This window comes from Microcaecilia unicolor, chromosome 6 (assembly GCF_901765095.1).
Source record: "Microcaecilia unicolor chromosome 6, aMicUni1.1, whole genome shotgun sequence".
NCBI classification, from domain to species: Eukaryota; Metazoa; Chordata; class Amphibia; order Gymnophiona; family Siphonopidae; genus Microcaecilia; species Microcaecilia unicolor.
Genome location: NC_044036.1, coordinates 116,425,312 through 116,451,614, shown reverse-complemented (window position 1 = coordinate 116,451,614; position 26,303 = coordinate 116,425,312). Strand labels below are relative to the sequence as shown.

Here is a 26,303-nt window from a genome sequence, read left to right as displayed (position 1 = left end):
ATCATCAATTTGCCCTGACACTGTGACATTACCAAGTTGCTTTTCAATGTCAGAATCTCAGCCTGTGATTCCAACAGCTTCTGTTGTAATAACAGATTCTGCTGGTGCATCAGGCGATATGCTGACAACAAAATCCACCCTCTCCGACCCACAGTTCTTAACTCTTTCCCTTTAACCACAGGGGCATTTTGTAAACATTTCAACACATCCTCACACATTCCCTCTCCTAAACATACCTCCCAATTCTCACTCAACCCCGTATTTGTCGCCCATTCTGCTGCCAATGCCTGATATGGGTATTTATCCCATCCAGGAATTGCAAACAGCTGCGGAAGCTGTGCCTGCACAGCCTCCTGATGAGATTTGCTCTTCTTCCCTTTCTTCAACATATTCACAAAACAATAAAACAAGTATATATTCACAAATGTAATCACCGTATCAACAATGCGATATCCTGCCGACTACGCCAAATTGTAACACTAGGGGGCGCTGTGCTTATGACAACACAAAAGCCACCAGACACAATATGCGGTATATCGCTTTTATTGGTGATACATATGTGAACACATACACCAAGATACTTACAGCACCCGCAATTCAGTCAGCATCTGGGAAGACCACCAGGGAAGCACTAGCTCTTCCTCAGAGATTGCAGGGACCATCACTGAACCAGGCGTCCCTTACGTTCAGGCAAGCTTCTAAAGCAAGTCCGGTGCTCTCGCCTCTTTTATAGTGTGAAACAGAGGTGCCTTTCCCAGACCTGCACAAGCTGAAGGTGCCTTTCCCAGAGGTGCTGGCATCCCTTAAACAACCAGCCTGTTTCCCATTACAGAGAATAACTCTCCCAGACCTGCACAGGTTGAAGGTGCCTTTCCTATACGTGCTGGCATCCCTTAAACAACTAGCCTGTTTCCCATAACAGAGAATATCAACACATAATTACAGCCAAAACATTCCACTCATTCCATCCCCAGCTGACCTTCAATCCCATGTATTACACTCGCTCATCCCATTTCCCGTTCTGTAAGGCATACCAAACCCCAGCCTTGGCTGGCCTCTAAAATCTGCTACCTACATTCCTGTACCCGCTCTGCTGAACACCTTTGGCTGAAATCCAGTGCCCATGCTGACTTCAAACATTTCATATTCTTGCTGACCTCTTTCCAGTCTGCTCTTCCACTTGCCAAACAGGACTACTACATCCAGTTGACAAATTCTCAGCTCAAACCCTCAACATCTCTTTGCCACACTGAACTCTCACCTCAAAGTGCCTTCACCTCCAACTTCCCCTTCACTTTCTCTCCAGACTCTGGCTGAATACTTTCATGATAATGTAAATGGGGTAATAAAATGTTCCTTGCTGTTTTGGGTACAAGTCAGGTTAAAATTGACTTTGAAACTCTCTATATAGGAAGTTTTGCAGTAACTTCTATGGGGGAGGGAGAGCAGCCAAGATTCTAAACAGATCAGAGAAAAAAACCTGTCTTTCTCTGAGAAGCTGATTGGTTGAGTGATGTCAGATGTACCTCTAGGAGGGGTGAGTTGCCAGGGAGACGGCTGAGTGAACTGAAGACCAGAGCAAGGAATGACTGGGAGAATAAAATGTATGCTGTGTGTCTGTGTAAAGTAAGAGAAAAAGTATGGATTTTATGAGTTTTAAAGTGAAAGGTGACATTGAAAAAGGGTACTTTGATATTGAAATCGAGCTGAGGTGATTGTGAATGTTCCAGTGTAGCACTGAATTTCAAGGGATAAACAGTGATTTACCATTTTAGGGTGAGAGAGGCTTTGATTTGTGGTGGGAATTGTACTACATGAGAAGAGCTTGTGACTCTGAGGGAGACAGACCTGTGTGCTGAGGGTGCTGCAGGCATGTGGAGAATTGGGTGTTGGACTGTGAGAGAAGCTGCAGATGTGGGTAATGTAAGTGAGTGAGAGAGGATCTAGACACTGGAGGGAAGTGTATGGTTTGGAGAGTGAGTGAAACTGGTTGTGAAGGAGCAATTACAAACCAACAATAATAGCCTTCTCATTAGAAGTGAGGGAAAACCAGTGAGTTTAGGGTAGAGAAAGGGAATAATAATTATTTATTGTTTAAAATTAGAGAGTTGGCCACCAGTTTTGTGTAAAATTCCCAGAATTTCTGTATATGTTCGTTAAGGAAGTAGGTTTTTTTTCCCTCTTATTTAATTATAGTTCAGGTACCGTCCACCCTGCAAACATCCCGACTGAAAGAGCTCCAACACAAGAAAGGAAAGAAGCTGAAGATGTTTTGCAGCAAAGTACTTACCTGTTCGAGTTTTGGACTGAAATTTTAATTAAATTAAAAGGTTAAAAGAAATAAGCTGAAATACTGTATACTTACCTTCGGATTTTTGATGGTGAGACCTGGAGGAAAAGAAAACAACACAAAGAATCAGTTCTTCACTTAGGAAAACAATTCTAACATTATTAAGTGTTGGTTGAGAGTTAAAATTGTTGAATACTTATCTGACACAGGTGTTAGATTAATTCGCTGGGATTGCTTGCTGTTAAAGAAAAGAAATAGACATTAGTAGATCTGTTAATACATGAAATTATACAAGAGTTGAAAGTTATTGTGAGCTGAACTTATTTGTTATTCTCAAACATTCATTGCACCTTAAAACCATCTTGTGCAATAAATTATTTAAATCCAAAATTTAGTGTGCAAAATTGTCATCATTAAAATTTTGTAACATCTAGGGAAATTCGCTTAACATCTTGAATTGCACACTGTATAATATACAAAATACAGAATTTCCCCACCTTTCTTTGTACCTTCCCTAAGTGGTGAGAGTTTAGCGTGGGACCCTACACCGTGATTTTATTATTGTACCACCCTCTTTTATGAACCTCACCCATAGGGGATCTACAATAAGGTTCACAAGATTAAACTTGAATTCTCAACCAAGTCACCTCTACCTCTCCTTCCCTTAGTTCATTTTCGTAACCCTCCTTCAACCCCTGCCTCCTTTTTTTCCTTTTCTGAAACCACTGAAGAGGAAACTGCACATTTTCTTTCCTCCTCAAAACTACCTATTCTTCTGATCCTATTCCCACCCATCTACTTAGCACTATCTCTCCTACTGTCATCCGTTTTATTTGTCATATCCCCAATCTTTCACTTTCCACTGTGACTGTTCCTGATGCCTTCACACATGCCGCAGTCACACTACTCCTTTAAAAACCTTCATTGGACACTACCTGTCCTTCCAACTATCACCCCATTTCCCTCCTCCCTTTCCTATCCAAGATACTTGAACGTGCTGTTCACCGCTGTTGTCTTGACTTACTTTCATCTCAAGCTATTCTTGATCCACTTCAATCTGGCTTTCACCCTCTTCATTCAAATGAAACAGCGCTTGCTAAAGTCTCCAATGACCAGTTCCTGGCCAGATCCAAAGATCATTCTCGATCTATCTGCTGCTTTTGAAACTGTTGGTCACTGCCTACTCCTTGATATGCTGTCCTCACTTGGATTTCAGGGCTCTGTTCTTTCCTGGTTTTCTTCTTATCTCTCCCATTGTACTTTTACTCTATACGCTGGTGGATCCTCCTCAATCCACTTCTATCCCACTATCAGTTGGTGTACCTCAGGGATCTGTCCTGGGACCTCTTCTTTTCTCCATCTATACTTATTCCCTTGGTGTTCTGATCTCCCATGGTTTTCAGTATCATCTTTACGCTGATGACTCCCAGATCTACCTCTCCGCACCAGAAATCTCAGCTGAAATCCAGGCCAAAGTATCAGCCTGCCTGACTGACATTGCTGCTTGGATGGCTCACCGTTATCTGAAACTATACATGATCAAGACTGAGCTTTTTTTCTCTCCTCCTAAACCAACCTCTCCTCTTCCCCCATTCTTTATCTCTGTGGATAACACTCTCATCCTCCCTGTCTCATCAGCTCGTAACCTTGGGGTCATCTTCTTCGACTCCTCTCTCTCCTTCTCTGCACATATTCAAGAGACTGCTAAAACCTGTTGTTTCTTTCTCTATAATGTCACCAAAATTCATCCTTTCCTTTCTGAGCACACTACCAGAACCCTTATCCACACTCTTATCACCTCTCACTTAGACTACTGAAACTTGCTTCTCACAGGACTCCCACTAAGCCATCTCTTTCCCCTTCAATCTGTTAAAACTTCTGTTGCATGACTTATATTCTGCCAGTGTCGCTATGCTCATATTAGCCCTCTCCTCAAGTCACTTCATTGGCTCCCTATCCGTTTCTGCATACAGTTCTCTTATTGACTTACAAGTGAATTCACTCTGCAGCTCCTCAGTGTCAGACTTGTGAATTCTTGTACCAAGTAGAGCACTGCTGAGCCCGGTACTCAGGCCAGGCTCTGCTTGGCAGCTGGACAACCCCAGGTTTCACCTGCGCTGACCGCCGTTCCCCAGAGGTTGAGCCCCTAGGTGCGGGCGGCCTGCAGGACTTACGGGACGGAGCTGGAAGCGGGGTGATGAATGTATCGGCCAGGCAGGCAGCAGGTCAAGAGAGTAATCCAGGTACAAGCAGCAGTCAGTAGGTAGGCGACAGGCAAGAGAGTAATCTAGGTGTAGGCAAAAGTCAGTAGGCAGGTGGAAGGCAAGAGAGTAATCCAGTTACAGGCGAAAGTCAGTAGGCAGGCGGCAGGCAAGAGAGTAATCCAGATGCAGCCGAAAGTGAGTAGGCAGGTGGCAGGCAGAAGGGTAATCCAGGTACAGGCAAAGTCAGCAATGAGGGACCAGTAGATAAGAAGCAGACTACAGAGTTAGAAACACCTGCCAAAGTAGAAGCCGAAGCATGGAGTCCAGGGAGGGCTCAGCTGATAAAGTGCTGGCGTCTGACATCATCAGGGAGAACGGACACAGCCATAGGACAAGAGCAGGGGAAGGAGGAACTGGAAGACCAATAGGAGAGAAGCAAAGGAAGCCAGGCAAAGGAAGAGCAGACCCAGGTGGGTGGAAGCAAAGCAATCAAGGTGCCTGGAACCACCGCTCTCTGAACAAACCCAGAGAGGACTACACACACATGGCTCAGGCAGTGCCAGTCAAGTGTGCATGTCGACGGGACCCCGCACAGCCCGAGGACGCCGCTTGCGTTGAGGTAGGGGACATGACACTCAGTACCTCCCCACTCTTATCTCTCCCTACACTCCTCCCTGGGAACTCCATTCACTGGGTAAATCTCTCTTATCTGCACCCTTCTCCTCCACCGCTAACTCCAGACTCCGTTCCTTTTATCTTGCTGCACCATATGCCTGGAATAGACTTCTTAAGCCGGTATGTCAAGCTTCATCTCTGGTCTACTTCAAATCTAGGCTAAAAGCCCACGTCAGACCCAGAAACCTGAAAGGAAGGAAGAAGACTTCGGCTGGCGGGGGATGGGGTCCCCCGTCAGCACAGGTAGGCGACGGCGATGGCGAGCGGGCGGGGGGGGGGCGAGAGGGTCATTGGTAGGGGGGTCCAGGGCCAAATCTACAGGGGCCCAGGCCCCCGTGGCCCCATAGCAGCGACGCCCCTGGTAGTAGTAGTATTAAGGTGTTCCCCCCTAAAGAAGAACTAACTATGAGAACTTTCTAGATTAAGAGATAGCAACTAGCTAGGGAATGGAGGTACAGATGTCCACCTGATGAACATATGCATACAAGATGAATATCTGTAATTCTGTTTTTCACTTTATGATATTGGTTCTGCTTACTGGTTCTGCAATTTTTCTAATACAAAGGCAGAACTCGTACTGTAATTTGGAGAACATCAGACCTAGGGAGAGATTGTGTCACTCTGGGCTCTGATCTTTCTTGCCTGGCAATATCACTATGCACAGTGGTGAATAAAAGCTGTCAATTTTAACCAATTTGTTAGACTCATTCTTTCCATAGCACTTTTATTTCTACAATAGCTACATTGCAAATGTCTTCAATTAAATCTCTCTACTTCTGACTGTGGAGGAGGCCTATATATCACATCAATATAAATAGATTTTCCATTCCCCTTTTTCAGATTAACCCACAGTGCCTCTTCCTTATCCCATAAGTCTTGGATTTCTGTTGCTTTAATATTATCTTTAACGTATAATGCCACTCCTCCTCCCTTTTCCCTCCCCTGTCCTTCCTGAACAGATTAGCCTGGTATAACTATATCCCAGTCATAGTTTCTTGTGAACCACATCTCTATGACCACAATTAAATCCGATTAGCCTCCTCCATTATAGCCTCTTGATTCAGAACCTTATTTTCCATACTACAGGTATTAATGTACACAGTTAGGTATTGCCCTTTTTTGCCATTTCTATAGAGGTATTTAGTGTTCTACCTACCTGAGGGGTTTTAATTACCTGGGAGCTTTGTTTATTTATTTATTTGTAGCATTTGTATCCCACATTTTCCCACCTATTTGCAGGCTCAATGTGGCTTACATTTGCCGTAATGGCGGGTGCCATTTCCAGATAACAGAATTACAAAGGCATTGCATTAAAGTGCATACATACATGGAAAAGGAGAATACGTTATAGTATTGTATATTGTTCATGAGTAATAGATTGGATTGTAACGTATATTAGGTCATCTACTATAGAAAGATCATATTCGACTTAAGGATTAGATTGGTGGTGCTTGTTCGTTATTATCAGAGAGGTTAGTTAGTCAGTCAGTTGATATGAGTTCGGTTTTCTGGTTCAAGTGCAGTCTTATTATTTATTCTTGAGGGTGAATGTTATTGGTATGCCTTCTTGAACAAATCAGTTTTAGTAGTCTTCGGAAGCTGGTTAGATCTTGTGTTGTTTTTATGGCTTTCGGTAATGCGTTCCATAGTTGCGTGCAGATGTAGGAGAAACTGGTTGCGTATGTGGATTTGTATTTTAGACCTTTACAGTTGGGGTAGTGGGGATTGAGGAATGTGCGTGCTGATCTTTTTGCGTTCCTAGTAGGTAAGTCTATGAGGTCTGACATGTAGGTCGGGGCATCCCCGTGAACGATTTTGTGGACCAGGGTGCAAACTTTAAACGCAATTCGCTCTTTTAGTGGGAGTCAGTGCAGTTTTTCTCTTAGGGGTTTCGCGCTTTCGTATTTCGCTTTCCCAAATATTAGTCTGGCTGCTGTGTTTTGAGCGGTTTGAAGCTTCTTAATGATTTGTTCTCTGCATCCGGCATAAATGGCATTGCAGTAGTCTAGATGGCTTAGCACCATTGACTGTACTAGGCTTCGGAATACTTCCCTTGGGTAGAAAGGTTTGATCCTTTTAAGTTTCCACATTGAGTAGAACATTTTCTTTGCTGTATTTTTCGTGTGGTCTTCAAGTGTAAGATTTCGGTCAATTGTGACTCCCAAAATTTTCAGACTGTCTGAGACCAGAAGGGTGTTTATGTACTGGGTTTGTTTGTGTTATATTGTGATGATAGTATGAGACATTGTGTCTTTTCTGCGTTTAGCTTTAGTTGGAATGCGTCTGCCCATGAGTTCATTAGTTGGAGGCTGTGTTTGATTTCATTTGTGATTTCGGCTATGTCATGTTTGTACGGGATGTATATTGTGACATCGTCTGCATAGATGTATGGGTTGAGTCCTTGGTTGGATGGCGTTTTGGCTAGTGGTGTCATTATTAAGTTAAAAAGGGTTGGTGAGAGCGGTGATCCTTGTGGTACTCCGCATTCAGGTTTCCATGGCGTTGATGTTTTTGATTTAGAAATCACTTGATATGTTCTTGCTGTTAAGAAGCCTTTAAACCAGCTTAGTACGTTTCCTCCTATCCCGAAGTATTCTAGAATGTTCGAAATTATTTGGTGGTCAACCATGTCAAAAGCGCTGGACATGTCAAATTGTAGGAGCAGTACATTGTTTCCAGTTGCAATTAGTTGTTTGAATTTGGTTATGATAGTGATTAGCACTGTTTCAGTACTATGGTGGGATCGAAATCCCGACTGTGATTCATGTAGTATTGTGAATTTGTTTAGGTAGTTAGTAAGTTGCTTGGTTACCATACTTTCCATTAGTTTGACTATCACCCATCCCTAACGATTTTAGTGTAAAGCCTTCTTCAGAAGGTTAGCCAGTCTGCTTCAGAAGACACTTCATCCCTTCTTTATAGATGACTCCATCTCAGTAGACTTTACTTAGTTTACTTAGTAAACTCTTGCAAATGATAGCATGGTCCAGGAAGCTGAAACATTTTTAATAACACAATCTGAGTAGCATCTCCAGGATGCAATTTTCTCTGCTTCGGCCTTTACCCTCAACAGGGAGGATCAACAAGAACACCAAGTGTGCTATCTGCTTCCCCCTCTATCCCAGAGCCATGAAATTACTTTTGATACGTTCTGTGGGATACCTAGCAGTACTATTCATGCCAACATGGATAAGCAGCATCAGATAATAGTTAATAGGCTTGACGAGTCTCGGCAAACTCTCCATAATGTCCTGAATTTTGGCACAAAATAGACATTGCACCTTCTGAGAAATCATGTGTGGTCAGGAAATGGATGCCTCTATACCCCTCAGAAACATCCATTCAGTGCCATCCAATGAACATTATCATAGGAGAGCATGCCACAGGGATCCCAAGCCCCACAGCACTACAAGATGAGGCAGACCATGATAGTGGTGACAATTGAAGGAGACACTAGAAAATAGAAGAGCTTCGACCCAAAATGCTGCAGTGTCTGCAAGCTCCACTGACAGAAGAAGAAGGAAGAGTCCCTACCTATAAGGAGAGAAGCTTAAAGATGCAAAGGGGATGGAATGGAGGAGGGAGTGAGTGAGTATGAAAGGGGATGCGGGGAATACAGAGTATGAGAGGAAGAGGGCATGAAGGGAGGGGGGGGAGTGAGTGCAAGTGAGAGATGGAGGGAGTTGGAAAGGGGGATAATTATAAGGGGGAGGAATAATTCAGAGGGCTAGAAGAGAAATGACTATTCGAGGAGGTGGGAGATTGAGGAAATGAGTGCTTGAAGACAGGGGAAGAGGGACAGAATGCCTGCATGGCCAGAGGTGTGCATGCACGCATAAACACACACATTCCCTCATCCCTTACATATACAGACCCACCCTCCCCCACCTCCACCCTTGTACCACATCACCCTTCCCCATACACTTGCACGCACACACATACTCACTTACACTCTCTCAAGATAGAAATATGTACAAACAACTACTCATGGGCATGTCTCACACATCCCCAGCCCTCTAATGAAACATTCTTTACCTTACAAACATGCATAGGTTTGTGAGACTCCAAGTGGGGTAGACACAGGACTCATATTAGAAAATGCTTTTTCATGGGAAGGGTCATGGATTCACGGAACAAATTCTAGGTGGAAATCATGGTGGCAAAAACAGTAAAAGAAATCAAGAAAGTGTAGGATAAGCCATAAATCATCTTCAGAGTGAAGGTAAAGGCAGAGATCAAATGAGGTCTGTAATTTTAACAGGAAGGAAATGAGGCTTCATGATTTTAATCTTGCCAAAGAAAAAGAATTTGTTTAAAAATGATATAATATTTTGGGCACAATACTTTGGCTTTCTGTTGAGCAGTGTCTCCACAGCTCTCGTGCCTTCATACAGGGGACGCTGATGCTCTCCAGCAGCAGGTGGAAACTTTTAGTGTTATACTGCTGTCACTACGTTTCAGAGTTAGGAAGCAAGCAGTAGGTGTTTATAGAGTAGGTGTAGAAAAGCAGCTTTCCCTCTCAGAGACTTGCACAGACAGAAGACAGCTAGCAGAAGACGTCTTCTCTATTAGCAAGGTTGCATTACCTTGCAGAAGGAGGGAGACCAGATTGGAGACTCAGTGTGCCAGTTCCTTTCCACCATGCAACAGAACCTAAATTATGCTTACCCTCAGATTTTTTGGGTGGATGCTGGTAATGCCAGCCCTCCTGTTGCCTGCTCCTCTGTGGCTGGTCCCCCTCCTGTCCCACTTAGGAAAGACGTAAAGAGGAGCCAACGAAGGGACAACACCTCATTCTACCTCTTTATTGTGTTTCTTCTGGTGCTGCTGGCACTGACAGGCGTGGGAGTTGGGACCTACAAGATTCTCCAGATGCAGGATGAACTGGCTCAGCTTAAGGAGGTATCCTTTAAAACCGAAATGTATTTATTTTTTATTGATTATTATGGAGGGTAAGAACTTTTATTATACTTATCAGTATTTTTTTTTCTGTTAGTTGACCATTGATGGACGGTTAACCCCAGCCCTGAAGAAACATATTGGTGAGCCATTTTTAAGCATTATCTACTTGAACACCCGAAGCAGCAGACAATATGAAACAAATATTACTGTTGGTGCCTGCCTGAGCCATTATTTTCTCTTCTTTTTTGCTTTCTCCATTCTTTTCTCTTGCTCTTTGTCTCATTTTCTTCTCCTTACTATTTTCCACCTTTCTTCCTTGATTATCATTTTCAATTTCCCCTTTTTTCTTTTCCATCCTTTTTAGTTTATTCTCTCCTTATTTTATCTTTTTTTGCTGAATGGCTTTCCAACATATTTCAGCACTTTAGTTTATTTTTTTTCTTTCCTTTTCTCCATTGCCCTCTTTTCTCTTTGTTTTCTATTCATTCTCTTCCCTTCTCTTATTTGCTTTGCCATGCTTTTTGCTTCTTCGGCATTAAGATTTTTGTTAAATCATGAGTTCTTTCCCCCTCACTCTTGCCATATCTCGTTTGTTTTTGATTCTTGTTTTACTTTTCCCTTGCATCTTCTTGTCTCCCCTTTCTTTTCTCACCTTCATAGTATATTGTAGAGCTCTTTGACAATAATCAGCACACCTAGTATCTTGCTCTTTTTGACTTCTCTAATATTTTCAGTTCCTCTTGAATTCCCTCATTATTTATTTTTACTGTACTTCCCCATTCTCTATTTCTACTTTGATTTATGTTAAACTTTCAGAGCTTTAGGTACTATAACTTAAAAGCATTATTTATTAATTATTCTTAGGTTTACTTGTTATGTTATATATTGTGTCTTTCCTTAGTGAATCTTTCTGTGTTTTAAATTGAGAACAAGGTTTTTTGCCACCTCATTCAGAGAACAGCAGTGGCTTACATATAATCAAATATATCATGCCAGGGGAAAAATAATATATTGTATAATGCAGCAATATAACTGCTGCTAAAAGACTGTTATTTTTTCTTTTGGATCTGACAGTTTCCTCTCACTCCTTTGGGTTTCAGCTCAGTTGGCTGAAATCTGGTGCCATGAAACTGTATTAGCAGCTACCAAGGAATTTCTGTTCTCATTTAAATCCTCTCCTAATTTAGTCCAGTCATTGTAGCAACAGTCTTTGTCCAACAAATATGCACCAGGGCTTCTTCCAGGGCTCTGCAGTCATAAGATCTAAATCTGGCCAGTAGGTGTCACCATTGCATGATGATAACAGGCCATCCTTCCTTCCAAGAGGCCAGGGCCGTGCCAATACGATAAGCGGGGTAAGCACCGCAGGGGGGCGCCGACCTCTGGAGGGCGCCGCCGCGGTGCTTACCCTCGCCGCTTACCTGATCTCCGCGCCGCCGAGGCCTTTAAACCTTTTACCTCCTCCGATGGTCGCAGCAGCGTCAGTGAAAGCGCTGCCGACGTCTCCCTTCCCTTCGCGCTCGTTGGTTCCCTCAGTGTCCCGCCTTCTTCTGACGTCAGAAGAAGGCGGGACACTGAGGGAACCAACGAGCGCGAAGGGAAGGGAGATGTTGGCAGCGCTTTCACTGATGCTGCTGTGACCGGAGGTAAAAGATTTAAAGGCCCCAGGGCGCGGAGCTGAGGTAAGGGAAGGGCAGAGAGGCATGGATGGGCATGGATATAGAGCAAGAAATGAAGAAGAAAGGAGGAAAGTAAAGAGATAAATGGAAAGGAAGCCCTGGAAACGGAGTTAAGAGGACAGATAGCAGCAGAATCAGATACTGGGCCAGCATGATCAGAAAAAGAAAGTCACCAGACAACAAAGGTAGAAAAAAATCATTTTATTTTCATTTTAGCGTTTGGAATATGTCCACTTTGAGAATTTACATCTGCTATCTTATTTTGCAATGTATAGCAATTTGTTTCTAAGAATATTGCTGACAATTCCTGTCAGTGTGGCAAGTGGTGAGCAATCATTTTCACGGTTAAAAATCATAAAAAATTATTTGTGATCTATTTGTTGAGCAATCCCACAAAGATGCACTCCATCTTTCAGCTCCTATTTTCTTGTGCCACACGGGGGTTGGGGGGGGGGCCCAACTGATAGTCTGCAGGGGGGGCACCAGAGACCCTAGGCACGGCCCTGCAAGAGGCTATGGGTGCTGCCTTTAGAATGTCCTCAGCACAGACTGACCCTGATCCTCAAGGACTACAACCCAACCTGAATGAATATGTATGAGATTCATGTGCATTCATTGCTTCCATTACATGCAAATACATCTCATACATATTCAATGGGGAATCCTGAAGACCAGACTGGGTTGTGGACCTCATGGACTGGATTTGAGGACCCCTGGCCTAGGGCATCTGATACCCTTGCACTGGCCCTGAAAATGTCCCAAGGCTGCTCTCTGTTGCAAGCAAGGCCACTGAGGTTCCCTTGGCATCCCAGTTTATTCTGCATTTGAGTCAAAGTAAAAAGGGAATCCATATTGCCTCCCCTTCCCCAAAATATTACTATATATGAAACATATATTAGAGTCAGGAAGCTGGATTTAAAGGAACTTTATTTCTTACATTCTTTCTGTAGGACACATTAATTTACGTTTTTGCAGAGCCCAATATTTGTAAATGGTATCTCATTGCATTACTTCAGTTGGGTAGAATGGTAATGCTATACATTGGAGATGAGAGTATGAGCATTGGGAATGGTGACTGGAAGTGGGGGAAGTGTGACAGTGAGCAATACAGGTGGGAGAGGGAGCTTGAACAAGGGATTAAGAAATACAACAGCAAGATGCTCAGCATTCTGTTCCCCTACGATGCTACTTGGGGATACAGCTCAGTTTAAAGGTAGTCTCCAGACCCGTGACAATCTCACGGGCAACGTCTTGCATGGAGAATTGCAATATAAATTCTTATTGCATTTATACATATCACCTCACAGAGCTTTTTTGACTGGGATTCGAGCCACAGACCAATGCTTGAAATGTCATCATTCCCCTGCCACATTGGGCCATATATTCTGGCTGTGTTCCTGTGTTCATGCATTCAGGGCTGTAATTATAACCCATGTTTCTGCCTTTGGAGCTGGAGAGGCATCAGTCGGCCTTGTGTTTATTAGGCAGAATTAGCTGCACCGTGCCAGCCCCAAAGGGTTTTGTGAGTTTTGTCAAACGCTCTATATTAATGGGGAAGAAATGTATTTTGCAATGCTGGCTGATAGAGGAGGCCCCAGGGCTGTCACAATGGTGGATGGCGATGACCCAACAAGCATTGATGGAGCAATGTGCTATTAAAGATATGGATACGGCTGTAGGCCGCAGGTTCCAACAAGTATGGGAGCCCTTCTGGACATCACTGACACCTGAGGCACTTAGTCATAAGTACAAAGTATTGCCATACTGGGAAAGACCAAAGGTCCATCAAGCCCAGCATCCTGTTTCCAATAGTGGCCAGTCCAGGTCACAAATACCTGGTAAGATCCCCAAAACGTACAACACATTTTATACTGCTTATCCCAGAAATAGTGGATTTTCCCCAAGTCCATTTAATAATGGTCTATGGACTTTTCCTTTAGGAAGCCGTCCAAACCTTTTTTAAACTCCACTAAGCTAACCGCCTTTACCACATTCTCTGGCAATGAATTCCAGAGTTTAATTACACGTTGAGCGAAGAAATATTTTCTCCAATTCGTTTAAAATTTACTACATTGTAGCTTCATTGCATGCCCCCTAGTCCTAGTATTTTTGGAAAGAGTAAACAGACGCTTCACATCTACCCGTTCAACTCCACTCATTATTTTAGACCTCTATCATATCTCCCCTCAGTCGCCGTTTCTCCAAGCTGAAGAGCCCTAGCCGCTTTAGCCTTTCCTCATAGGAAAGTCATCCCATCCCCTTTATCATTTTCGTCGCCCTTCTCTGCACATTTTCTAATTCCACTATATCTTTTTTGAGATGCGGCATCCAGAATTGAACACAATATTCAAGGTGCGGTCGCACCATGGAGTGATATAAAGGCATTATAACATCCTTATTTTTGTTTTCCATTCCTTTCCTAATAATACTTAACATTCTATTTGCTTTCTTAGCCGCAGCAGCACACTGAGCAGAAGGTTTCAACGTATCATCAACGACGACACCTAGATCCCTTTCTTGGTCTGTGACTCCTAACGTGGAACCTTGCATGATGTAGCTATAATTCGGGTTCCTCTTTCCCACATGCATCACTTTGCACTTGCTCACATTAAACATCATCTGCCATTTAGACGCCCAGTCTCGTAAGGTCCTTTTGTAATTTTTCACAATCCTCCTGCGATTTAACGACTTTGAATAACTTTGTGTCATCAGCAAATTTAATTACCTCACTAGTTACTCCCATCTCTAGGTCATTTATAAATATGTTAAAAAGCAGCGGTCCCAGCACAGACCCCTGGGGAACCCCACTAACTACCCTTCTCCATTGAGAATACTGACGAGAATACTGACCATTTAACCCTACTCTCTGTTTTCTATCTTTCAACCAGTTTTTAATCCACAATAGAACACTACCTCCTATCTCATGACTCTCCAATTTCCTCTGGAGTCTTTCATGAGGTACTTTGTCAGACGCCTTCTAAAAATCCAGATACACAATATCAATCGGCTAACCTTTATCCACGTTTGTTCACCCCTTCAAAGAAATGTAATAGATTGGTGAGGCAAGATTTCCCTTCACTAAATCCATGTTGACTTTGTCTCATTAATCCATGCTTTTGAATATGCTCTGTAATTTTGTTCTTAATAATAGTCTCTACCATTTTGCCTGGCACCGACGTCAGACTTGCCGGTCTATAATTTCCCGGATCAACTCTGGAACCTTTTAAAAAAATCGGTGTTACATTGGCCACCCTCCAATCTTCCGGTACCACACTCGATTTTAAGGATAAGTTACATATTTCTAACAATAGCTCCGCGAGCTCATTTTTCAGTTCTATCAGTCCTCTGGGATGAATACCATCTGGTCCAGGAGATTTGCTACTCTTCAGTTTGTAGAACTGCCCCATTACATCCTCCAGGTTTACAGAGAATTCATTAAGTTTCTCTGACTCGTCAGCTTCGAATACCATTTCTGGCACTGGTAAATAAATCTGTAGATCCTGGGTGCTACTTGGTTGTGTATAGTAGCAAGGGTGGGTGGTTTAACAGTCGACAGATAAGTAAATGGCAACATCTGTTGTATTGGGTCTGTATTTCTCTACTAATGAATATAATTTGGAAAAAAAATAAATACAACAGCAGACCTGATTTGGGAATTGGAATCAGGGGAGCAGCACTTTCATCTTTGGAAGGAGACCATGAATAAGGGGCAGGCCCACCCATCCCATTAAATGTAACTGAAACTTAACCTGATTGTTTTCTACACATATTTATTTGATGCTGAGCTTACATGAGTTGTAAGTAACATTGTTGTCAAACTGTAGTTATTAGCTGTGGAGAAGTGTTTATAGCAACTGCTATTGTTCTTCTAAAACAGAAGTCAGATGATAGCATTGTTTGTATCTTGGGGATCCCAAGAGAAAAAAGGCTGAAAAGTAGCACTAATACATCTGTTTCATTGATCCAATAAATGTTAAAACAATTTTTAGAGGTTCCAAAGTGAGGTGTTGTGATTTAGAGCTGATTAGCACTGCACTTTCTGCCAAAACTAAGATGTTATAACCCAAAGAGCTCAGCCTGCTGGGACTGGGTTCTGACCGTGAAACTACGCTCTTATCCTGCAGTAGTAATGCCTTGTTTATATTTATCTGGGCATATCAATCTTTTTGTTCTGCTCCCAGGCTTATCTGGACAAGTAGTTTCTCTGACTGGCATATTCTGGTTTGTTTTTAATACAGGATTTCCAGATATCAGCACAAAAAAGAGGGACATGATACAGGCAGCTCATCTAACAGGTATGCACAACTTGTTGTTTATTGTCAGCCATTTCCAAGAGGTAGAAAGTAGGTTGGACTCCAGGCACTCATAGCTTCCAGGATGAAGGAATGGCGCACAGCCTTGCAGGTTACAGTGGCTTCTATGGCCTGGCAAGCTGCATCCTCTCCCTCAGCCACAGGATGTCATTGCTGTACTGTGTATATATTGAAGAGTACTAAATGGGGCACAGAAAAAGCCCTACAAGGTAGATCTCTCTCAGTCAAAAGATAAAGTATTTATTTATTCTTTATTTGGGTTGGATTTTTGGGTGGTGAGGCCAAAAAAAAAAAAAAAAAAAAGAGCACAGTGGTTAGTAAGGGAATGCGGGTTTATCTCCTTTGACATGATGCCTCCAAAAGCTTGGTAACTATTTTGGGGTTTGTATTATAAGAAGTAAAAATGGCAACTCCAGGTCACTTCCAGAAAGCAAGAAACATTTGAGAAGACAGCAGTAATATACTTTGTTTGATCCCATTAGTGTAGAGACTTGGAAGGCAATTTTCAGTGATTTACCCAAGTAGACACAGAGCGGCATAATCGAATGCGAACGCCTATCTCCATGGGCGTCTATGTCTGAAAACGGGTACTGAAGAGGCGGGACAGACCGTATTTTTGAAAAAATGGACATTTTTCAGCTGGGTGTTTGTTTTTTTTAGTGATAATGGAAACTAAAAACGCCCAGCTCAAAAACGTCCTAATCCGAGCCATTTGGTCGTGGGAGGGGCCACGATTCGTAGTACACTCGACCCCCTGACATGCCAGGACACCAACTGACCCTAGAGGTCAGTGCGGTGGACTTCAGACAACGCTCCCACATGCATAGCTCCCTTACCATGGGTGCTGAGCACCCAACCCCCCTCCCCCAAAACCCACTACCCACAAATGTACAACACTACCATAGCTCTTAGGGGTGAAGGGGGCACCTACATGTGGGTACAGTGGGTTTTGGAGGCCTCCCATTTACCAGCACAAGTGTTACAGGTAGGTGGGATGGGCTTGGGTCCACCTGGCTGAAGTGGACTTGTTGCTGCTATCTAACATTGGCACGCCAGTTGACACCTGAAGACTAATCTCTCCGAAAACGTCCTTTATTGGAATAAGCACACTTACTCACAGTTAACTGCAGATCAGAGGTTGTGCCCCACTGGCAATGAGTCTCTCTGGTACTGAGATTAGCAGTAGGTCAGAGCTGGCAGAATGGTGTACAATGCCCTCTTTCAGCCACATTCAAGGGAAGAACTAAGTTCTGTAACGTGGCTAACACGTGAAAGGGATCTAAAACTGGCTTACAAAAATGGCCACTACCTCATGGACTACCGGAAACAAAACAGAGCACACTCTGACCCAGTAAGCAGGGGGAAAGCACCATGGGAGTAGAGCCTACCAACTACCAACATCGTGAGCATTTGCCACAAGCTAGTGGAATCACGGAGCCCAATACCCTACATCCACCACAATGCATTGCTGATGTGACTCTGCAGTGCGCATAACAGAAAAGGTGTCACACTCACCCGAGAGCCACATCAGAACCAGGGAAAGCCTGTCACAGGATAGAACACATTCTGCTGTCATGGAGGTGGGTACGGCATTTGAGGCTAGCATAGAGGCTGGAAAAAAAGTTTGTAAAGTGGGGTTTTTTTGGTGGGAGGGGGTTAGTGACCACTGGGGGAATCCGGGGAGGTCATCCTCGATTCCCTCCAGTGGTCATCTGGTCAGTTGGGGCACTTTTTTGGGACCTGTTCATGAAAAAAAAAGGGTCCAAAAAAAGTGACCCAAAATCGCAGTAAAAACGCCTTTTTTTTTTAAAGATGCCCATCTCTCCTTGGCCGATAACCACGCCCCAGTTCCGCCTTCACCATGCCTCCAACACGCCCCATCAACTTTACCCATTTCCGCGACGGATTGCAGTTGGAAACGCCCCAAATCGGCTTTCGATTATACCGATTTGGGCGCCCACGGGAGAAAGACGCCCATCTCCCGATTTGGGTCGCAATATAGGCGTTTTTCGATTATAAGCTGGACAGTCTACTAGACTGCTCTGGCTATAAGCAGGGCCGCTGAGAGGGGAGGGGCAGGGGGGAAAAAATTCCCTGGGCCTCCAAGGGGGGCCCGGCCTGGGGTCAGGCCACCGGCGCTGCAGTCCCTGGTCTCACCTGCCTGCCTCCTCGGCTCCGGGCCCCCTGCATTTGAAGCTGCAGTCTCAGATCGCCTCCCTTCGGGCCTTCCCTCCCTGTGTCCCACCCTTGCGGAAACCGGAAGTTACATCAGATGAGGGCGGGTCACAGGGAGGGAAGGCCAGAAGAGAGGCGATCTGCGACTGCCGCTTCAAATGCAGGGGGCCTGGTGCCGTGGAGGCGGGCAGGTGAGACAGGGGACTACAGCGGTGGGGGGAGCGACGGGGCGGCAGGGGGAGCGACAGGGGACGGCAGCAGCAGGGGGAGCGACGGGGGCGGCGGGGAGGGCGGAGGCAGGGCAGCTTTGCCCCGGGCTCGGCCTAGTCTCTCGGCGGCCCTGGCTATAAGTTAACTCTTCCCCCCTTCCCCCCAGTGCAACTAACAGTATATACAGGCATTCACTCCATGAATACTTTTAGCTGGGTTAAAAAGAGGTGCTCCTGTGGGTGTGTTTATGTTAGGGGAGTAAATAGTCTGTGTACATTGCCATTTTGAACTGTGCCCGATCAGGCACTTGCATAAGCAGCAGCAGCAATGTACACCTGGTGCTTTAGTACACGGTCCTTGTATATGAACTGCAAAGTGTGTGTCTATACTGTTCAGCATTGGCCCCTCATTTTCTATGGCCCTATAGAGAGAATGACGGACAATAAATTTGGTTATCTATTAGAAAAAAGTTCTTCAGGCAACAGTGGTGTAGCCAGGAAATTTTACATGGGGTGCGTCTCCCCCCTCCCTGCCCCACTGTGCCATCCCCTGCACTGACGCCACCCCCCTGGTACCTTAAAATTCTCTCTTTTGCAGTCTTCATCTGGGCGGTGGCACTCAGGCTGCCCGTGGCCTGCACCGGGACTTCCTCCCTGAACTGACCTGCCCCTATGAATGCCACTGCCGCTGCCCAGGTGGACTGCAGCAGAAAGAATTTTAAGGTGGGGGCAGGGGACCAGATCTGAAAGGGGGTGCATACACCACTTACATATCTAATTTAAATACACCACTGCCAGGCAATATTCAGCTCATGACAGTCTGCATTTTCTTATACATGGAGGGGCATAATCGAACGTCGCCGGCGATCTATGTTGGCGGCGGCGCTACAGCTGGCTGGAACCGTATTATCGAAAAAGATGGCCGGCCATCTTTATTTTCGATAACACGGTTTAGCCCGGTCAAATGCCGTGGAGTTCGCTGGGTTTGAGATGGCCTGGTTTGTTTTTCAGCGATAATGGAAAGTTATGTCAGCCATCTCAAACCCCGGCCAAATTCAAGGCATTTGGCCGTGGGAGGAGCCAGCATTTTAGTGACATGCCAGGACACCAACCAGCCACCCTAGGGGTCACTGCGGTGGGCTTCAGAAAAGCTCCCACGTGCATAGCTCCCTTACTTTGGGAGCTGAGCCCCCCAAACCCACTACCCACAAATGTACTGCACCCACTAAAATTGCTCCGGGGACCTGCATACAGCCTCTAGGACTTATTGCTGCTGTATAACTTTAGCACACCAGTTCACACCTGAAGACTAATCTCTCTGAAAAAATCCTTTCTTGAAATAAGCACGTTTACTCACAGTTAACTGCAGATCAGAGGTTGTGTCCCACTGGCAAAGAGTCCCCTGGTACTAAGATTAGCAGTAGGTCAGAGCTGGCACAATGGTGTACAATGCCCTCTTTCAGCACCATTCAAGGTAAGAACTACGTTCTCTAACGTGGGTAACACAGGAAAGGGAACTAAAACTGGCTTACAAAAATGGCCACTACCGCATGGACTACAACAGGAAACAAAACAGGGCACACTCTGACCCAGTTAGCAGGGGGGGAAAGCACCATGGGAGTACAGCCCAGTACCCTACACCCACCACAATGCATTGCTAATGTGACTCTGCAGGGCACCTAACAGAAAAGGTGTCACACTCACCTGAGAGCCACATCGCAACCAGGGAAAGGCTGTTGGAGGATACAACACATTCTTCTGTCATGGAGGTGGGTACGGCATTTGAGGCTGGCATACAGGCTGGCAAAAAAAGTTTTTAGTTTTGTTTTTTTAGTTTGGAAGGGCATTGGTGACCACTGGGGGAGTATGGTGAGGTCATCCCCCATTCCCTCCAGTGGTCATCTGGTCAGTTGCGGCACCTTTTTGAGGCTTGGTCGTTAAAATAAAAGGACCAAGTAAAGCCAGCGAAATACTGCTTAATGGCACTTTTTTTGTTTCCATTATCGGCGAAAGCCGGCCATCTGGTAGCCACGCCCGTGCCCGCCCATGTCCCGCCTTCACTAATCTACCGACACGCCCCCTTGAACTTTCGCCGGCGAAGCGACAGGAAAGTGGCGATGCTGTCAAAAATGCCGCTTTCGATTATACCGATTTCACCGCTTTTAAGAAGATGGCCGGCGATCACTTTCGATTATAAGCTAGATAGGCTGCTGAGGGCTGGCTTAGACCTGGATACTCTGTACTGGGCTATATATGGTTATTGGAATGGAATATCTGGGTTTCAGGGGCCACCATAAGTTTTCTCAGTACCATCAATATTCAGAGCTGGTACCTATCTGGGCAAATTAAGGTAGCCATTTATGTGGCAGTGCTTAGATAACTTCTGGTACCACCTATGCCCTGCCCTCAGACTGCTCTGGCACGAACTGGATCGTGCTGCAGTTATCCAGTTAAATGCCACTGAATATCATGGTGGGATCCTCCTATACAGTTAACTCCCACTGGATATCAACTCCTTTATAATCATTAATGATGAATGAAGTGGGTTTCCCTGTTACATAGGACAGGTCAACTCTTAAATTTGTAGTAACAGTTGCCTCTCATACATGGACAGTGAGAGTAAATCCCAAGGTGGTTTGATTAACAGGAGATAGTGTGATGTCACAAAGCTGAAGTCGGTCCATCCAAGGAGGTTTTTATTTTCACTAATGCAGCTGCCACCATCTTTGTACACCCAAACCAATGTAATTGATAGGGCGACAAGCTCTGCCTACTGGCTTCAGCCCAGATAATGGGCCAAGCACACTTCTGCCACCTCCTGTTAATCAAACCTCCTTGGTGACCATTTTGTATTTAATGTATTCTATATATGGAATGAATGCCCTTTATACAACAACACTTAGAGCCAATTCCTGCTCCGAAAGCTGAATTCTGCAATTTATGTCAGCTAAAACCTGCTATAAATGCCAGTGCCCAACTCATGGCATTTTGCCTAGTAAATAGTGCTATTCTATAAAATTGCGTCAGTTTTTCAGTATGCACCTAACTCGCCCATGCCCTCCCCTGGCCACATCCTCTTTTGAGTTGCCTGTTACGGGATTTATACACCTGGTGTTATAGAATAGTGTGTAGGCAGATGCAAACGCAAAACCAAATTAATGCTAAATAACTTCAATAATTGATTTTTAAGAGTACATTGCACACTATTTGCCCATAGTGCGCACTCTTTCCTGATAGTACGAACATGCGCATGCATGTGCGATGGCTCATGCAAGTGTACTGGTTTGCGCATATGCATAATATTGGGAAAAAAGTGCGCCTTATGTGCAAATAGCCCGTACTTGTTAAGAAAAGTGTGCACAATGTATGCATAGTTCATGCTCTTAATGACTTTTGTTTCCAGCTGGAAAAAAACCCTCAAACATGAAAGCAAAGAATTTCTGAGTGCCCATCCCTAGAAAACAACTCAATATTCCCTTTAAGTTGAGCAGGAGTTGTCCAACTACATTGCTGCCAGTTGGGGGTAGTGCTTCGATACTGTGTTTTCCAATTGCTAGGAATAGGCAGATTCCCTGGAGTCCTGCAGAGCTTGCCTATCTTCACTATTGAAAATTTGATAATGAAATAGCACCCCATACTGGCAGGACTGTAGGTGCAGGACTCCTGCTCAGCTTAGAGAGAGCAGAGAACTGACTGTAGCAGTAATCTTATGAAATTGGCCATGGGATCTCTGCTGCATCCTTGTATTCAAATACTGAAGCTTAATATTCTGGAAAAATAACCACAAACCCCCCCCCAAGCATTATTTAACAGTTCCCAAAGATTTATCCAATACTTTCCAAAGGTTTATGCATGAGTCTTCATCTATTATGGAACTACTAGTAAAAAAAGGCCCGTTTCTGACACAAATGAAACGGGCGCTAGCAAGGTTTTCCTCGGAGTGTGTATGTTTGGGAGAGTGTATGTGAGAGTGACTGTGTGAGAGTCAGAGTGAAAGTGTGAGTGTGTGTGTGTGAGAGAGAGAGTGAGTCTGGGTGTGAGTGTGTTTGTGAGAGTGTGTGTGTGAGAATGAGAGTGTGTGCAAGTGTGTATGTGAGACACAGTGTGAGAGTGTGTGTGTGTGTGTGAGAGAGAGAGTGTGTGTGAGACACAGATTCTCTGTGAGAGTGAGTGTATGAGACCAAGCGAGTGTGTGAGTGACTGTGTGGCACATAGAGAGTGAATGTGATACAGTGTGAGACAGAGTGTGTGAGAGTGAGAGTCAGAAAGACATTGTATATGAGAGAGAGAGTGTGAGCCTTGCCCTCCCAATCCATGCCCATCTGTCCCCTGCCCCCTCCATTCATCCTTTTCCAGCAATTCCCCTCTCTCCCTGAGCCCTGCCATCTCAATCCATGCCCATCCATGCTTCTCTGTCCCCTGCCCCCTCCATTCATCCTTTTCCAGCAATTCCCCTCTGTCCCTGAGCCCTGCCATCTCAATCCATGCCCATCCATGCTTCTCTGTCCCCTGCCCCCTCCATTGATCCTTTTCCAGCAATTTCCCTCTCTCCCTGAGCCCTGCCATCTCAATCCATGCCCATCCATGCTTCTCTGTCCCCTGCCCCCTCCATTCATCATTTTCCAGCAATTGCCCTCTCTCCCTGAGCCCTGCCATCTCAATCCATGCCCATCCATGCTTCTCTGTCCCCTGCCCCCTCCATTCATCCTTTTTACAGCAATTCCCCTCTCACCCTGAGCCCTGCCATCTCAATCCATGCCCATCCATGCTTCTCTGTCCCCTGCCCCCTCCATTCATCCTTTTCCATCAATTCCCCTCTCACCCTGAGCCCTGCCATCTCAATCCATGCCCATCCATGCTTCTCTGTCCCCTGCCCCCTCCATTCATCATTTTCCAGCAATTGCCCTCTCTCCCTGAGCCCTGCCATCTCAATCCATGCCCATCCATGCTTCTCTGTCCCCTGCCCCCTCCATTCATCCTTTTTACAGCAATTGCCCTCTCACCCTGAGCCCTGCCATCTCAATCCATGCCCATCCATGCTTCTCTGTCCCCTGCCCCCTCCATTCATCCTTTTCCAGCAATTCCCCTCTCTCCCTTCCATGACCCCCCCTCGCATCCATGCTCTTCTGTCTCCCATGTCCCAGCATGTCCCGCCCCCTTCTTCCCCCCCCCCTTTGCATCCTTGCTGTCGTTTCTCCTCTGCTTTCCCGCTCCCATTGTTCAACTGCCCACCCTCTTCTCTTCCCCCTACATCCCTTTTTTTTTTTTTTTTTTAATTTACCTCCGTGGCGGCGGTTCCGGCAGCGCAGCGTCAGGGAAGGAGGCGGCGCTCCCGACGTCTAGCCTTCCCTTCGTTGTGTTCCGCCTTCTTCTGACGTCATCCTTGACGTCAGAAGAAGGCGGAACACAGCGAAGGGAAGGCTAGAGACGTCGGGAGCGCCGCCTCCTTCCCTGACGATGCGTTTTTTGTTTTTTTTTGCACCGTCGACGTCATGACGTTTGCCCTGGACGTCATGACGTTTGACGCGAGGGCGGGGCAGAGATGGCTGGCAGCCTGGCTGGCTTCACACCACGAACCCTTCAGGGAGTGTTTTAGTGACTTCAGAACGTTGTCCTCATTAGAACGTTCACGGTGCGTTTTATTATATTAGATATGTATATTGACATGCATACACATTTGTTAAATCTACTCTTAATTTTCTGACTTTAGGAAAAGAAAATGCTAAATCCTTGCCTCTGGAATGGGAAGACAAATATGGCCGTATCTTCACTTCTGGGGTTCAGTACAAAAACACAGGATTGGTCGTTAACGAAACTGGTCTTTACTTTGTCTACTCCATGGTTTACTTCCGGTGGACGTCGTGCGAGAACAATCCCCTCATCCACACAGTGTTCAAAAGGATTCCACGACTCCCCACTGAGCGTATATTGATGGAAGGCAAGAAGACAAATTACTGTGCAGATAGGGGCATGTGGGCAAGGAACAGTTACCTGGGAGCAGTGTTTAACTTAACCAGATCTGACAGTTTACATGTCAATGTTTCCGATGTAAAGTTTGTTGGCTTTGAAGAGTCAAAGACATTCTTTGGCTTATACAAGCTTTAGAAATATAAGTGGCTCTCAACAAATTTGCACTAGAAAAATTTTATTTGACTATCATAGTACAGTCAAGACTATATTTATTTATTTCTACATTTATGTGACATCCTTAACCAGGGCACATTACAAGACATGGTGTTGTACATAAATAGCAGACCAGCAGAGCAGATTGGAAGAATTTGTGCCTAAAATACTACATGATGGAGTAGCCAAAAGAATTCAAAAATATGGATTTTAACCTAGATATCAATGACCAACATGGGAGACTCCTGGATATCAGAAGGGAGTTTGTTCCAAAGATGGATTGTAAGGACAGAGAAGACCTGAGAATGAGAAGAATCTTGCTTAACATGAAACATATGGAGAAGAATGTGATGACAGGAACGGATTTATCAAGAGAGGAATTAGACAGTGAGGAGTAGAACTCTGTATAGCAATGCAGCTGCAGTTGTGGAAGATATTATTACCATTCGTGCTGAAACCCTATAGACATTTTGTAACTTTGAGTTATAAGAATTAATATGTATAGAAACTCTAAATATTTTTTTAATGTGGATTTTGTATTTATGCCCAATGGAAAATATCAGCATTGTTTAAGGAGTCTAGCTTGTTTTATTCTCATATCATGTGCCAAAACTGTCATAACTTAATATATGCAGACAATGGTGGTACATTTACTATTCAGAAGAAGGTGGACTGCAGTTTAATTTACCAGGGGACCTCTGTCTATGCTTAGAGCCTTCTATTCCTTGTTGGCAGTCTACTGCTTAAGATCAATTAAATGGATTTATCTTAGAAACTATGGAATAGACATAGAGGGGCATAATCGAATGAAAACGTCAATCTCCATGGGCGTTTATCTCCGAGAAAGGGTCCGTGAAGGGGCGGACCGAACCGTATTTTCGCAAAAAATAGACGTCCATGTTTTATTCGACAATTTGTGAGCTGGGCGTTTTTGTTTTTCAGCGATAATGGAAAATGAAAGCGCCCAGCTCAAAAACGAATAAATCCAAGGCATTTGTTCGTGGGAGGGGCCAGGATTTGTAGTGCACTGGTCCCCCTCACATGCCAGGACACCAACCGGGCACCCTAGGGGGCACTTTTACAAAAACAAAAAAAAAGGTTAAAGAGCTCCCAGGTGCATAGCACCCTTCCCTTGTGTGTTGAGCCCCCCAAATCCCCCTCAAAACCCACTGCCCACAAGTCTGCACCATTACTATAGCCCTAAGGGGTGAAGGGGGGCACCTACATGTGGGTACAGTGGTTTTGGGGGGGTTGGGCGACTAAGCATTAAGCAGCACAATTGTAACAGGTAGGGGGGGATGGGCCTGGGTCCACCTGCCTGAAGTCCACTGCACCCCCTAACAACTGCTCCAGGGACCTGCATACTACTGCCAGGGAGGTGGGTATGACATTTGAGGGTGAAAATAAAAAGTTGTGAAACATCATTTTTTGTGGTGGGAGGGGGTTAGTGACCACTGGGGGAGTCAGGGGAGGTCATCCCCGATTCCCTCTGGGGGTAATCTGGTCATTTAGGGCACTTTTTGGGGCCTTATTTGTGAAAAAACAGGGTCCAGGAAAAGTGCCCTAAATTCTAGCTACAAACGTATACTTTTTTTCCATTATTGGCGAAAGGCGCCCATCTCTGTTCGGGTGATAACCATGCCCCAGTCCCTCCTTCACCACTCCTCCGACACGCCCCTGTCAACTTTGTACGCTTCTGCGATGGAGTGCAGTTGAAAACGTCCAAGTTCGGC

General features: G+C 44.9%; 1 protein-coding gene across 1 annotated transcript; it reads left to right on the top strand.

Annotated features, from left to right (window-relative positions):
- The first annotated feature begins 9,739 nt into the window (after nucleotides 1-9,739).
- FASLG (Fas ligand) lies at nucleotides 9,740-25,104 on the top strand. Its single transcript, XM_030208104.1, has 4 exons — nucleotides 9,740-10,071; nucleotides 10,166-10,211; nucleotides 15,989-16,045; nucleotides 24,158-25,104. Exons 1-4 carry the CDS (start codon nucleotides 9,811-9,813, stop codon nucleotides 24,550-24,552), a joined length of 759 nt encoding a protein of 252 aa, XP_030063964.1. The 5' UTR covers nucleotides 9,740-9,810; the 3' UTR covers nucleotides 24,553-25,104.
- Nucleotides 25,105-26,303: the final 1,199 nt, after the last annotated feature.